This window comes from Pollicipes pollicipes, unplaced genomic scaffold (genome assembly GCF_011947565.3).
Source record: "Pollicipes pollicipes isolate AB1234 unplaced genomic scaffold, Ppol_2.1 Scaffold_7261;HRSCAF=8764_pilon_pilon_pilon, whole genome shotgun sequence".
NCBI classification, from domain to species: domain Eukaryota; kingdom Metazoa; phylum Arthropoda; class Thecostraca; order Pollicipedomorpha; family Pollicipedidae; genus Pollicipes; species Pollicipes pollicipes.
Genome location: NW_023597054.1, coordinates 39,657,561 through 39,670,016, shown reverse-complemented (window position 1 = coordinate 39,670,016; position 12,456 = coordinate 39,657,561). Strand labels below are relative to the sequence as shown.

Genomic DNA, 12,456 nt, shown 5'->3' with positions numbered 1-12,456 from the left:
ATGGCAGATAGAATGGCGGGATTCGAATGACGCTGTAAAGATGTCACGAATGCCATGGTGAATTTACAATACTCGTTCCGACATATCTTTCCCCATTTTCCCGGGCGTTTAGCTCAGAAACTAGAGGGGCTTAGGCCTTAAGAAGGGTAGGATTGTGAACGGTACCGGGAGGTCTTCAGGATGGCCGTGTCAGTTAAAACCCCATGTAAATGTGGAACACTCCCTTAAAGCTGCGAAGTTTGCAATGCAATTGAGTCACGCCCCCTAAGCTTTCGCCTCTTGGGTGATAATTGTTGTGTAAAACGTCAAGGATTGGTGAGCTTTTCTTCAAGCCTCTTAGGAAAGGCGCCTCGCGGCTGGCCGCAACATCCTGGCGGACAGTAGGACCATCGCAAGATCTGTTGGAATGATACCTGGACCGTGACGTGCTTACTGATATACTGTGTTTGTGCCTATGAGCTTCTCTGTCTCGACCAGCGAGTGCAGCCCCCGTGAGCATGGCGTGGTTAAATCTCATTAATGTCGGCGAGAGATAGGCCGATTCCACGACCCTATTGCAGCGGTAGTAAAGTACTGCGGCGGGTTTAACTCTGGGGCCCATTCAGCAAATCGCGGCGACTCGCCAGGTCGCAGCCAGGTGGGTGAACACCTGCACCCGCCCTCGCCCGTGTCCGGTTTGTGCCGTTATGACGGTCGGTCGGTGGGGCTGCACACCCGCCCGGCACGGCATGTGAGCGACGCCGGGCGCGCCGTACCGACCCTGGGGCGCTGCCCGGCCGGCCGCCGCCGCCGGCGGGGGTCCCCAGATGTGAGGGGGATGTGTTGAGCTGGCGTACGGAGAAGGCGTGCTGGTCGCTGACTGTTGATGTGGGACATGTCGGCGCGGGTCTGTTGCGGCTCGCCGTCCGCCGGGCGGACAGCAGTCGGCCGAGGTCTGATGCCGTCGGGGCTGGTCCAGCCGACCCGGGGCTCCGCCGCGGACAGGCGCGTGGTGGCCCGATCTGCACGCGCCGTGCCTGTCCCTGACGCCATCGGTGACGCCGGCTTCGTGTCGCCAGGCGGATGTCGGAGCTGGCGGAGGCGGCGGCCGCGCCGGCCGATGCCGTGCCGCTGGAGCCGTACCCGGCCGGCGCCGACTGGCAGTACCGGGCCGAGGGCGGCGCCAACATCGTCATCAGCCTGCCGCGCCAGGGCCGCGTGCTGCGCTTCCCTAAGACGGCCCACGCCGACCCGGTGGCGCGCCTGCGTCGCCTCGCCGATTACCGCAACCATGTGATCGCGCCGCTGCTAGGCGAGGCGGACGGCACGCCGTGGCAGGTTGTGCGGCTGGCGGCCGACGAGCGGCGCCGGCTGGCTGCCGACATCGAGGAGCGACGCCCGCCGCGCCGCCGTCACCACGCCATCAACGCCGGCGGTCTGGCGCTCAAGATGGACGACTGCGCCGTGTTTCCCGTCGCCGCCACCGCTGCCCGTCGCCGCCGCCGCACGTCTTCAGCGTTGAGATCAAGGCCAAGCAGGGCTTCCTGGCCGCCGACGACGACCTGGGCGTGTGCAGCTTCTGCATGAAGCAGTACCTGAAGCTGAAGCGCGGCACGGTGCAGCACGTGAGCGGCTACTGCCCGCTGGACCTGTTCTCTGGCCAGTTCGGCCGCGTCGACCGCGCGCTGCGTGCACTTCTCGACAGCCCGCAGAACAACCTGCGCGTGTTCATGAACGGCCCGCTTCCTGTACGGGGCACGCGCCGGCGCTGACCGGGCTCACCTGCTGGCGGCCGTGGCGGCGGCGCTTCCCGACCGGCCGGCCCATGCGCCCGACCGGCTGCTCGACATCTGGACGCACCTCATGTTCACCGTCCTCTGCACGAGCGAGGCGGTCTGCGCACCGGACGCCGCCGCGCCGCCTCCGCCGGCCGGCTGCTGCCTGGCCGGGCCGGGCCCGCCGCCGCAGTCGTTTCTGGGCCGCGTGCTGCGCGGCCAGCGGCTGGCCGGGTCCGGGCCTACACTGACGGCGCAGCGCCACGACCAGCTGACGGCCACCGAGGCCGGCCGCGACCGCCTGCAGGAGGCGTTCGCCGCGCCGTTCTCGTCGCCGCGCTGGACGCGCGTGGTGGCCGAGGCGGACGAGGAATCGACCGACCCGGTGGTGGCCATGCAGCGCTACAGCATCGGCGCCACCATGCGCGACGCGTCGCTGATGATCACGCTGCGACGCGCGGCGCCCGGCGAGGACGGTACCGGCTTCCGCGCTGTAACAGACCTGGCCGGCAACCGCTGGCTCTGCCTCTGCCGCCTGATGGACCTCGATCCGAAGCACATCAACCGCGTCAGCCGGCAGCGCTTGAAGAAGGAGAAGTCACGCGAGCTGTACTTGCGCGCGCAGCTGCCGCGCGAGCCCAGCCACGGCGTGCCGATCCCCTGCAGCGTCAGCGACGAGGGCATCGACCATCTGCTGGCGGTGTCCGGTTCGCCCGTGTAGGCTGCTGCCGCCATGAGGGCGACCTCCTAGATCAATGGGGCTCGTCGGTTACTGCGGAGACCTGGGGCTCGCTTGACGTTACAAGACCTGGGTCCACACCTTCTGGGCGTTGCCGGGCCCCGCTGCGGTCTCCCGACATCGTGGAGACCGGAGGCGTTATCGTACAGACCCGCGGCGGTCTCCCGACATCGTGGAGACCAGAGGCGTTATCGTACAGACCCGCGGCGGTCTCCCGACATCGTGTAGACCAGAGGCGTTATTTGGACAGTGTGGGGGCTCGGAGCGCTCGCCTGGTGTCTTGAAAACTTGAGGCGCCTGCGGGAGTTTGTTAAGAGCTGGGGCGTTCCCGGAACTTGGCAATAACACGCGGCGGCGTCCGGAGGTTGTGAAGACCTGGGTAGCTCTCTCGATGGCGATGATGCCTGGGCCGGCATGGGCAGACATGTCTGGGATGTCGCCCAGACGTGGAAGATGGGACGTTCGAAAGTTATAAGGACCTGGTGCGCTCCCGGGACATCTTGCAGACATGGAAGCTGAGAGCATCGTGAAGACATGGAACGCTCTATTGACGCCATGAATACATGGAACGTTCCCGTTAACTGTGAAGCATGGGGCACCCTCCAGACAGCATGAAAGCCGTAACGCGTCTCTGGAATTTAAAGACCTGAGGTGTCCTCAGGACACCTGGAAGACATGCGACTCTGTAGGCGCCGAGGTGCCTGTGACCGGCTACAGAACACCAGAGAACCGCGTACGGACTAGGGCTTCCCGGGAATCCGGCGCAAATATGGGCCTCTCGGACCCCCCATACGTTAGTCTGGGGGTCTCCTGGACATGCCTTCTATGCTGGACTTTTTTTTAGAGCCTCTGCATAGACTAGCATACATGCCGGACCGCGTGCCCCGAGTAGTATTCGCTGGACTGCGGGCAGTCGGGGTGCTCTGCCGCCCGCCCCCCCCCCCCCCCCTCCCTCCCCCGGTCGAACGTGCGACCGTGTGCTTTTCGAACCGGTGTGGACCAGAATGCTGTAGGAGCAACCGCGTGGACCAGAGTGCAGCGCTGATTCAGACATTCATTGTGTGTATCAGGACCTGCTGTGGGCTACTTTGGCTCTTCCGTCACTTGCTGCTCGTGCGCTACACGCCCCTCGCCGACGCCCCTGACCCACCAATAGATCTCCGTACCACGTGGGGCCCTCCGATGCAGCAGTGTGTGGGTTTTCTTACTTCTGACCTATCTGATGACTCCGCTCGATGCTGAATCGCCGTTCTGTGTGCTGGAGGCCTGGGATGGAGGCCTCCTGCTGATCCAGTCTGCGCACGGACTATGATGTGGACAGTCGTCACTGGTTTTTGCATGTGGTTGTGTCTTTGTTGTGTTTTTTAGTGTTGGCTCGCGTGGGTGGCTGGGGTGATGTTGCTGCGTAGCAGGTTGCGAATCCTGTTTTCCGCAGAGATGGGCAGATATGGGCGGGCAGTGGAGGAGCTACAGACTGCTTGGAGCCAGCGGTCTGTGGAGGAGGCGAGCGGCGGGACTAGAAATGATGCTGGGGAGGGGAGGCTGAGTAGGCTCGGGAAGGGACCCAGCAGCTCCCAGCGGGGAATGAGGTACGGCCATGCGACGTTACACTCAGTCTGAACGCTCAGCCATTTGAGGTAACTTGAAATGGTCGTATGGGCCATCTTCAAGTACGTTGCGTATTTGTGGTTATTCTCCTCCCCTGGTTGCACATTGGCTACACTGGGCGAGAGCCCCTCCCACAAGTTACCATCTAAAAACATTTTAAGCATTTCGGCATCGTTCGCAACCACACTGGAGCGCAATGTTACGCTGTCCAAAATGTCGCTCCCCGTTGCGTCTATGTCTGGCTCCGCCAAACCCCCTTCCCCGATGTCCCCAACGTAAGTCATGGACAGCCTCGGACGAAATGGGCGCGGAATGGCCACTACGGCTGGCGCCCCAAACAACAGTAATCAAGATTGTTTTAGGAAAAATTACAGAACAACAGGGGGTTGCTATACTTTTTTGCACACTGGGCGCGGAAATGACGTGGGTTGCGTTTCTTCCCCATTGGCTGTTAATGTGGCAGATCACGAAGGGTGGCGTGAGTTCAAGGGTCTGGGAACAGGCTGAGCGGGAGCTATTGCCCAACTTTCAAGCCGATCCTAGCTTCGCGCTGCCATGAACACCCAAGAACATTGGGGGGGGGGGGGGGGGGTGCATGTCAGTGGGCCCACAGACCGTCGCTTTTGTAGAGGAATCTGTCGGTGCTAACAATCGTCTGTGTTACAAAAACCGGTGCAAAGACAGTGCCATGTCACAAATCAAGCGTGCTGTTATGACATATATGTGTGCATTTAAAGGAAGAGCTGGTTCTCTAATTGTCTTTCGTGTGTGTCTTTCGGCATGAAGAAGATCCTAATAAACGCAGGCATGCATTACAGATGGTAGTTTGTTGCACTCGTCTTGACACTCCGTCGGAACCAGCCAATCGATATGTTGCTGCTGTAGAACATCTCGCACGTGCCCTTAAAACAATAGCCAACTATGCGGAGGGCGTGGCACGCGCTGCAAACCCCGCGCGGCCGGATTTCCGGCAAGGACAGGGCCGACCGCGCTCAGCCGGCATGCTAGGTAAACCGGTTCCAGGCAAAAAAGTCAGATGGAAAAATGCCGAATGAAAAAGCCAAGGGGATAAAAGTCAACCGAACCAAAGGCGAGCCGGAAACAAATTCAAAGCACAAAAAGTCGACAGGGATAAAAGTAGGATCGGAGAATAGTCGAAGGGATAAAAGTCGACAAGGATAAAGAAAAAAAATGGGAGAAAGTTAACGGACATAAAGTTAAAGGGGATAGGAGTACAGACGGAATAAATAGAGTCAGGACATCGACAAGCGTTAAAAGGCCAACTCGATATGCAGGAGTACCAGTAGTCAAAACGACTTGAAGCTGAACGTCATCGTGGGAGATAGATGGAACTGAATGGGGACGAAAGCGGCGAAAAAATAGTACGGGGCCAGGCAATGCCCGGAGCGACCAGGTGAGAGCGAAGATGGCACCGGATCGGATCACAACCGGATGAGACCAGATGGAACCAGATGGGACGGGACAGGACCGAACCGGACGCCGCCAGACCGGCAATGCGCGTGACCGTACGCGATCAGACAGGACAGAACTTATTTTAAACATGTGAACTGGGGGGAGGGGGGAGGGGGCAAATCTCCACCAGTGGCCGCAAATCTCCCTCCCCTCCCTTAGTAAACCGTGAAGTCCTCTCAGCGAAAGCCATGGTTTTTCCGGCAGCTCACGCCCGACCAGGTCTTTGAAAGACGAAGGAAACCTATGGTTTGCCGTCAAAATTGCTGGGAAGCCTCACTATCAAGATTAAACACATTTTACCTACCCGTAGATTATCAGAATTCAGGTCAAGGAGGCCACATAGCTGAGCTAGTGAGTAGGCCGCGTAGCTGAGCTATTGAGATAGGCTGGGCTTATAAGAGCCTTTTCTTCATCAACAGGCCCACTTTTTGGATCAGGCCACCTTTCTGCGTAATGTAGCCCATGCTCTAGGCAAGTAGGCCCAATATTATGTTGAGGAGGCCCATTTACTGGCTCGAGAGACCCCGTTGCGAACTAGGAGGCTTCTTTTCTGGGTTAAAAGGCATCCTATATGTTCAGGATGCCACATTTTCGAATCAGGAGGCCCCTTTCATGCATCAGATGGCCTCGGGTTCCGGATCAGGATGCCCTGTTTGGACATACCGGGGCCCGTTTGCTAGATTTGCAAACCCCACTTCGTGAATCGGAAGCATTCTGTTCTGGATTAGGGGATTCCTCTACTCATCAGGGGCTCTTTTCTGGAACAGGTGGCCCCGTTTAACGATGGCGATGCTCTGTGCTAACTAACCAAAAGGTCACACTCGGCATGTTCGAATTGTCGACCATTTATTTGGTGGGTATATACATGCGACAGTTAATTAGAGGCCAAATGCTCTCGATGCCCCTCCCCCCCTGAAAACAACACTGCCCTGAAGGCCCCTTTGAGAATGCTCCATTTTGTCCAGCAGGCTCCTGGAAAAAAAACTCCCAACTCAAAATCTTTGGCACAAACCCTCTCAGAAGTGCTTGTTCACATTCTTCTGGCTTTTGTCTCTTTGGGATTTTGGTCTTTGGTCTTTTCTACTTGTTTGTTATCCATGTCCACCTTAGTCCATTGACTTTTTAAATCTCGTTTTTTTTCCTGGATGACTTTGATTTTGTCGACTTTTTGGGCCCTTTGACTTTTTTTCGCCTCGACTTATGTCCCTGTTGGTCTTTATTTAACCCCGTGCGTTTTTTAGTTTCATTTTTCCGATTTGACCCTTATCCCGTCGGCTTTTGATCATTTATACTTTTTGTCTTTCGACTTTTTTCGGTTCGACTTTTGTCCCAGTCGACTTGAAGCCATGTCAACTTTTTCCATTCGATTTTTTCTTTCGAAGCGAACTACGGACGCAGTGATCTGCTCACTCTCTACATAAGGCACATACAGCGTAGTCCAGAAGTCATTAAGGTAGCAATATCGAAAGCAAAGAAAGCCAGTGACGTATTAGCCAACGCGGGAGTGTCGCTTTCCAAACTGAATGATGGCTGTGGCAGTAATTTGGAACTGAGGAACTATCCCCTCGAATTTCAAAAAAATCCGTGTTGACGTTACTCGCCTTATGAAATGAAATAACCAAAGCACGGTTATTAGCCGTTCCCCTCCCAAATTGGGCGAAAACACCCACCAAATTGGGAGAACTTCGCAGCCCTATGTCTGACTAATTTTCTACCTGAAGTGAGTTCTCGTATTGTGTGTCTGTCACCTCTTCCACAAGAACTATCAAACAACAAATGCGTAACAACCGTAACCTCGCCATCGATTCCCTGCAGATTAGAGCGGCCATTGCCCCATCGGGTATATCCCGTAACCTGAGGTCGGTATTGCAGAAGTGACATATCGTCACTGACCACGTGACGGAACCAGTGACGGCCGGACGGTGACAGCTGAGCCCAGTTGACTACCCGGATCAGTGACACCCTGCGGCCAGCTTCTTCGCCGTCCGTGCCGCACCGCACTGCATGGCGCTAACACAGCCGACACGGATGTCGGATGTGTCGGCCAGTGCCTGTGGCGGGGTCGCCCTGCACTGCGAGCTGCGCGCCTGTTTGATTGAGGGTCGTGGTGTTCGGCCGAGCGACGACCACAAACCCTTCTCAACTAACAATGTCTCCAGGGCGGCAGCGTTGAAGTCGCAGCTGACAGAGACTAGATCGTGCACAGCATGGCGAGCTAAGCAGCGGCAAGACGCGCCAAGGCATGGACTCGGCAGCTTGCAGATTGGATGGCCTAGGGGGGGCCGTGACTGAAAACTGGCCATGTCCGGACGCGGCAGCAGGCAGCAGCTGGCTCTGGATCAGTTGTCACTCGGCCAACCGTCCTGGTTCAGTTGTCACTAGTGCAGTTGTCAATGGGACAGTTGTCACTGATTCAATTAAGGCTGGGCCAGTTGCTACTGGTTTTGTTGCCACTGGTTTAGTTTTACTGGTTCAGACGTCATTGGCCAAGTTGTCCCGGAGTTATGGAGTTACGGTTCAATTGTCCTTTGTTCAGCTATCAATGGGTCTGTAGTCCTAATCCAACTGTTTCCGGGTCAATTGTCGCTCAGCTAGTTGCCCTGGTTCAGTTGTCACTCGGTCAATTGTATCTGGTTCACTTGCCCCTTGGCCCATTGTCCTGATGCGCTTGCCACTCGGCCAATTGTCCTGATTCAGTTGTCACTCGGCTAATTGTCCCAGTTCAGTTGTCACTCGGCCAAATGTCCTGCTCCGGTTACCATTTGTGCAGTTGTCAATGGGCCAGTTGTCACTGATTCAGTTAAGGCTGGGCCAGTTGTTGCTGGTTCTGTTGGCACTGGCTTAGTTTTACTGGTTCAGGCGCCATTGGCCCGGTTGTCCTTGGCTTAGTTGTCTGGTTACCGCTGACTTGTTTTCGCCGTGAGCTGTCCCATCAACCGCCCTTGACGATTATCGCGATGCCAGAATACAGGTCAGGTGACTGCTGGCCGAGGTCAGAGGAGCGGCGAGGCCTGGAGCTATCCCGTGGCGCGGGCGGGCCGGGGCTGGAGTCCGGCGAGAGCGGGCCTCCCCGGCCACGGTCAGGCAGCTCCCAGTCCGGCGCCTCTGCACTGAGATGGCCCGGCGAGCACCGGTGCTGCGCCGAGCCGGTGTCCTGTTTCGGCAGGCGTGGGCGGTAGCGCTTCCGGGCACGCTGCCATCGGGGCTCTGTTTCGTAAGACGTGAGGCAATTTAGGGTGGGTGGCCACCGCCGGACGCCGCAGGCGGCTGGGGCTGGGGGGGGAGGTCTGCAGCCGGCACCCGGGCCGGACAGACCTCGGCTGGCTGCTGTCGATTCGGCGCCACCGGGGGGAGACGCGACGCAGCGGGCCATCCTGCGTGGACTGAGCACGGGGTGGTCACGTGCGCCGGGCGTTCACGCAGCGGCCGCGCGCCGCTCAGCTCCCATCGGCGGATCCTCTCCACTGGAGGCGTTCAAACGCGGGCACAAACTGCGTTGGATGCGTCCGATGCCTCCGATATGTCACTAACCGTTAACCAACATGTGATGCGTCGGAGCCATCTCACACCGTTTTGTTAGTTCAAACATGTTGCCTCGCATGTTCATGCTCAGCGCACCTGAGGGCAGCGCCACCAGGAGATGTTTCACGAACGGGGCAGGGGCTTTTTTGACGCGTGCTTTCCGTGCCACACCAAAGTCCTAATGATGTTGCATTGCGCTATCATTGGGTGCGCAACCACGCAACCAACCATTCCCCCGTGGCACTGCCTCTGCGTGTGTGATGGTCCTGATCTGTTACTTACACAATGGTGATAGCGTGATTCACAGCTTCCTCGCCTCTATTACCGCCGGTTCAGACAATCACGTGACGTTGGCATGAGTTGGATCTTCAGATTCAGTTGAAGTCGACGGGACCAGCTACGAACACCAATATCAATCCACATCTGTGAATCGGTGTCGCGCTCTTCCTTAACCAGAAAGAAAAGACCCCGGAGCATGTCTCACCACTCATGCAGCATACCACAAACCTGGTCTGCAGCCGGTTTCAAATATATTCACCGCGCGGAAAAGGCCCCTGCAGATTCATGAGATAGTTAAAAAGAGGACATTCTGAGATCCACTCGACGAAGTGCCTGGGCGCACTGACGTCGGGGCGGTTGAGATGCCTTCAGAAAGGAATAGTGTTTCTTTACATGCATCTTCCTCCCCTCCCTCTCCCACCGTCTGTGCTCGCTGCCTTTGGTTGTCTTACAATGCGCTGTGGAAACACTTAAAGGACAACGGTTCATGAGGCCAAAACGGGCCCACGCCGCTGAGTCCACAACGGCAAAACAAACGCGTTTTCTCATTACTTGCCTTTTACGGTTTAAATCACTGAAGCGATTGCTCAATGGCCACAAAATATACTTGAAGCACTTAACCATGCAGCGCCAACTGGCAACACTAGAGTGTACAGTTAAAGAGAGTGCTCCATATTTGTGTGGGTTTTAACTGAAATGGCCATTTGAACATCATTTGGTGTGGTTTACAGCCCTGCCCTTCTTAAGATCCCAAACTCTCTAGTTTTTTTAGCTATACGCCCGCAAAGATGTGCAGACTATTTCGGGTAGACTATTTCGAGGTCGCCCAGGCATTCCTGTGGCGGCCTATAATAACGCCATTTAAATCTGGCATTCCACTCGAATGAGGCCATCAAGGCCAAACCATCAAAATATAGTTCGAGTCGTTCCATACCTGGCGTGGAGCACGATTTCCAGATATAACGGCCGTCGATTGGCTCTCAACCAATGTTGTGCAAGGTGCGATGGCGCAGAGTCTATGACATATTGAGGGCTATTCACAAAACAGAGACTGAATGAATTGTCTAGAGCAGTCTGTTTCACTTAAAAGTATATCGTTATTTATAAGTGGGCTTATTCATCCTCTCTAATGTTTGCTTCAACATCTTCAAATGTGAAACGTTCCCTTAATAAAACGAGCCCGACTCTCACGGCACGCAAATGAACCGTGCAAGTCTGAGCAAGGGCCTGTGCCCAGCTCTCAGTTGGATGTCACTGAACCTTCTTCAACATACAAGACATTCTAAGCGAGCCTGTTGCCTATTCATGGGCGTAAGGAACAGGGGGCAGGGGGTCATGCCCCCCCTCTTCAGAGTGGGGCGGCCAGCAATGTTAATCGGCCCACTTTTCATATTAAGGTTGTATTTGGCTTACTTTTGCACGACATTAAAGATGCATGCCGATTTACCTAGTGCAGCAGCCATCTCCCTTAAGATGCGTTATATTTTCATTCGCTCATTGGCCATCGCTTAGTGTTGCAGCCGGAAGGCTGACGCCGCACGGCCTGGAGCTGCAACGCTGGGCGTCGAGGCTGTTATTGCTATGACTTCCGAGCGTGCGTGTTCAAGACATATTGCGTAGTTTTCTTATCAGTTATCAGTTCTGACATGATCTAAAGCATTTTAAGACGAACATGGGTAGCCATGTCAAGCCAAATAAGGAACCCGATTTCATTTACAATCTACGGTCAGGGCGAACTCAATATCTCTGAAGAACACATAAATACACGGAACTGGAGTCTATGTGACAACCATCGGACTGCCTGCAGTGATCAGGGATGTTGTTGCGTCAATGAGGGTTCCTGCGCTGATCCGGGGCTAACTGTGCGGGTCGGATAGCCTCCCATATCAGGGATGGGAACAATGTGATATACATCTTTTCATGGCCTCCGGATCGACCAGGAGATCCGCCCCGTGTCACCAGAATGATAGCCAGAAGACACTTCGCGATAGGACGGAATAGCCCTTCAGCTCTTGACCGGAAACGGCCAAGGGCTGAAGGTGTTCCCCTGGTGTTCTACTCAAGAGGCCCTTGGCCGGAAGGAAATATTGAAAAAATATCCATTATTGTGAGTAGATTGGGGGTCTCATTATTATTGAATAGGTTGGGTCGAAATGAGCTTAAGAAACGAGCAGGGTCATGCCATATTTGCCTGAGAACGTTCATTTTTTTCAAATGCATTATTGGAACAAATTGCATCAAATGGTTTGAACATGCCCGCCCGCAACCTCGAGAGCAAGAACAAGGATGGTCTGGGTTGCGACTTCCGTAAAACCGAAAAGTTCGGCCATTGCAAGTGCCACCAGACGGCGGGCGCCGCGTTAATCTGTCTTCTGGATAAATGAATAGCTGCAAAACACGAAAAGTAGAGATTCTAGCTTCACTCTTCCAGTTCAACCACCAGATTCCAGCCCCACTTCGCAGTGCTTTAACACGCGCCCGGGTGGCCGGCTGGACACCCTTTCCTCGGGCGGGGGTCAATTTGACCCCCTTAGATCTCGGGAACTAAGAGAGCTAGAGACACCAAATTTACATGGTGTGTTGACCTGTACGTGATCTTACTTAGGTCAAAGCCCAGGTTCCTAGGTCATGACCTTCTGGTCTAATTAGGTCAAACAAGGTCAAGCTCCAGGCTGGTCTCCAAAGTGCCCCAAAAACCTAGATAACCGTTTAAGCATAAGGTCATATGCTCAGTTAAGGCCAGTAACCTTGTGTGACCTTTTGAAGGTCAAAGGTCGTCTTTTGAAGGTGCTTATGATGACCAAAATCATACAAGCTGCTCTGAGTTTGCATTTAAATCAGCGACAAAGATTACGCTAGGCAGTATGTTCCGAAAAACAAACGTTGACCTGGGCCATTTTAGGTCAATAACCTAGTCTGACCCTACGAAGTCGATGGAAGATGTATGTGCTTTCTGCTATCAATAAGTTCAAATGTGCACCAGAAACTACCCTATACAGCAAGCACTAGTGTAATAAACCAGGTTGGTTTTTACCTTGGTCTGACCTTCATGCCTGACCTTAGGTCAATGTAATTGCTCGT

The 12,456-nt window shown here is 55.3% G+C and overlaps 1 protein-coding gene across 1 annotated transcript in view; it reads left to right on the top strand.

Annotated features, from left to right (window-relative positions):
• Nucleotides 1–686: 686 nt before the first annotated feature.
• LOC119111416 (solute carrier family 41 member 2-like) overlaps nucleotides 687–12,456 on the top strand; it is an 18,818-nt gene continuing 7,048 nt past the window's right edge. The window contains exons 1-4 of the mRNA XM_037235227.1: nucleotides 687–692; nucleotides 1,144–1,375; nucleotides 1,429–1,727; nucleotides 2,116–2,471. Of these exons, the coding sequence (XP_037091122.1) occupies nucleotides 687–692; nucleotides 1,144–1,375; nucleotides 1,429–1,727; nucleotides 2,116–2,471 (893 nt within the window). The remainder of the gene's footprint in view (nucleotides 693–1,143; nucleotides 1,376–1,428; nucleotides 1,728–2,115; nucleotides 2,472–12,456) is intronic.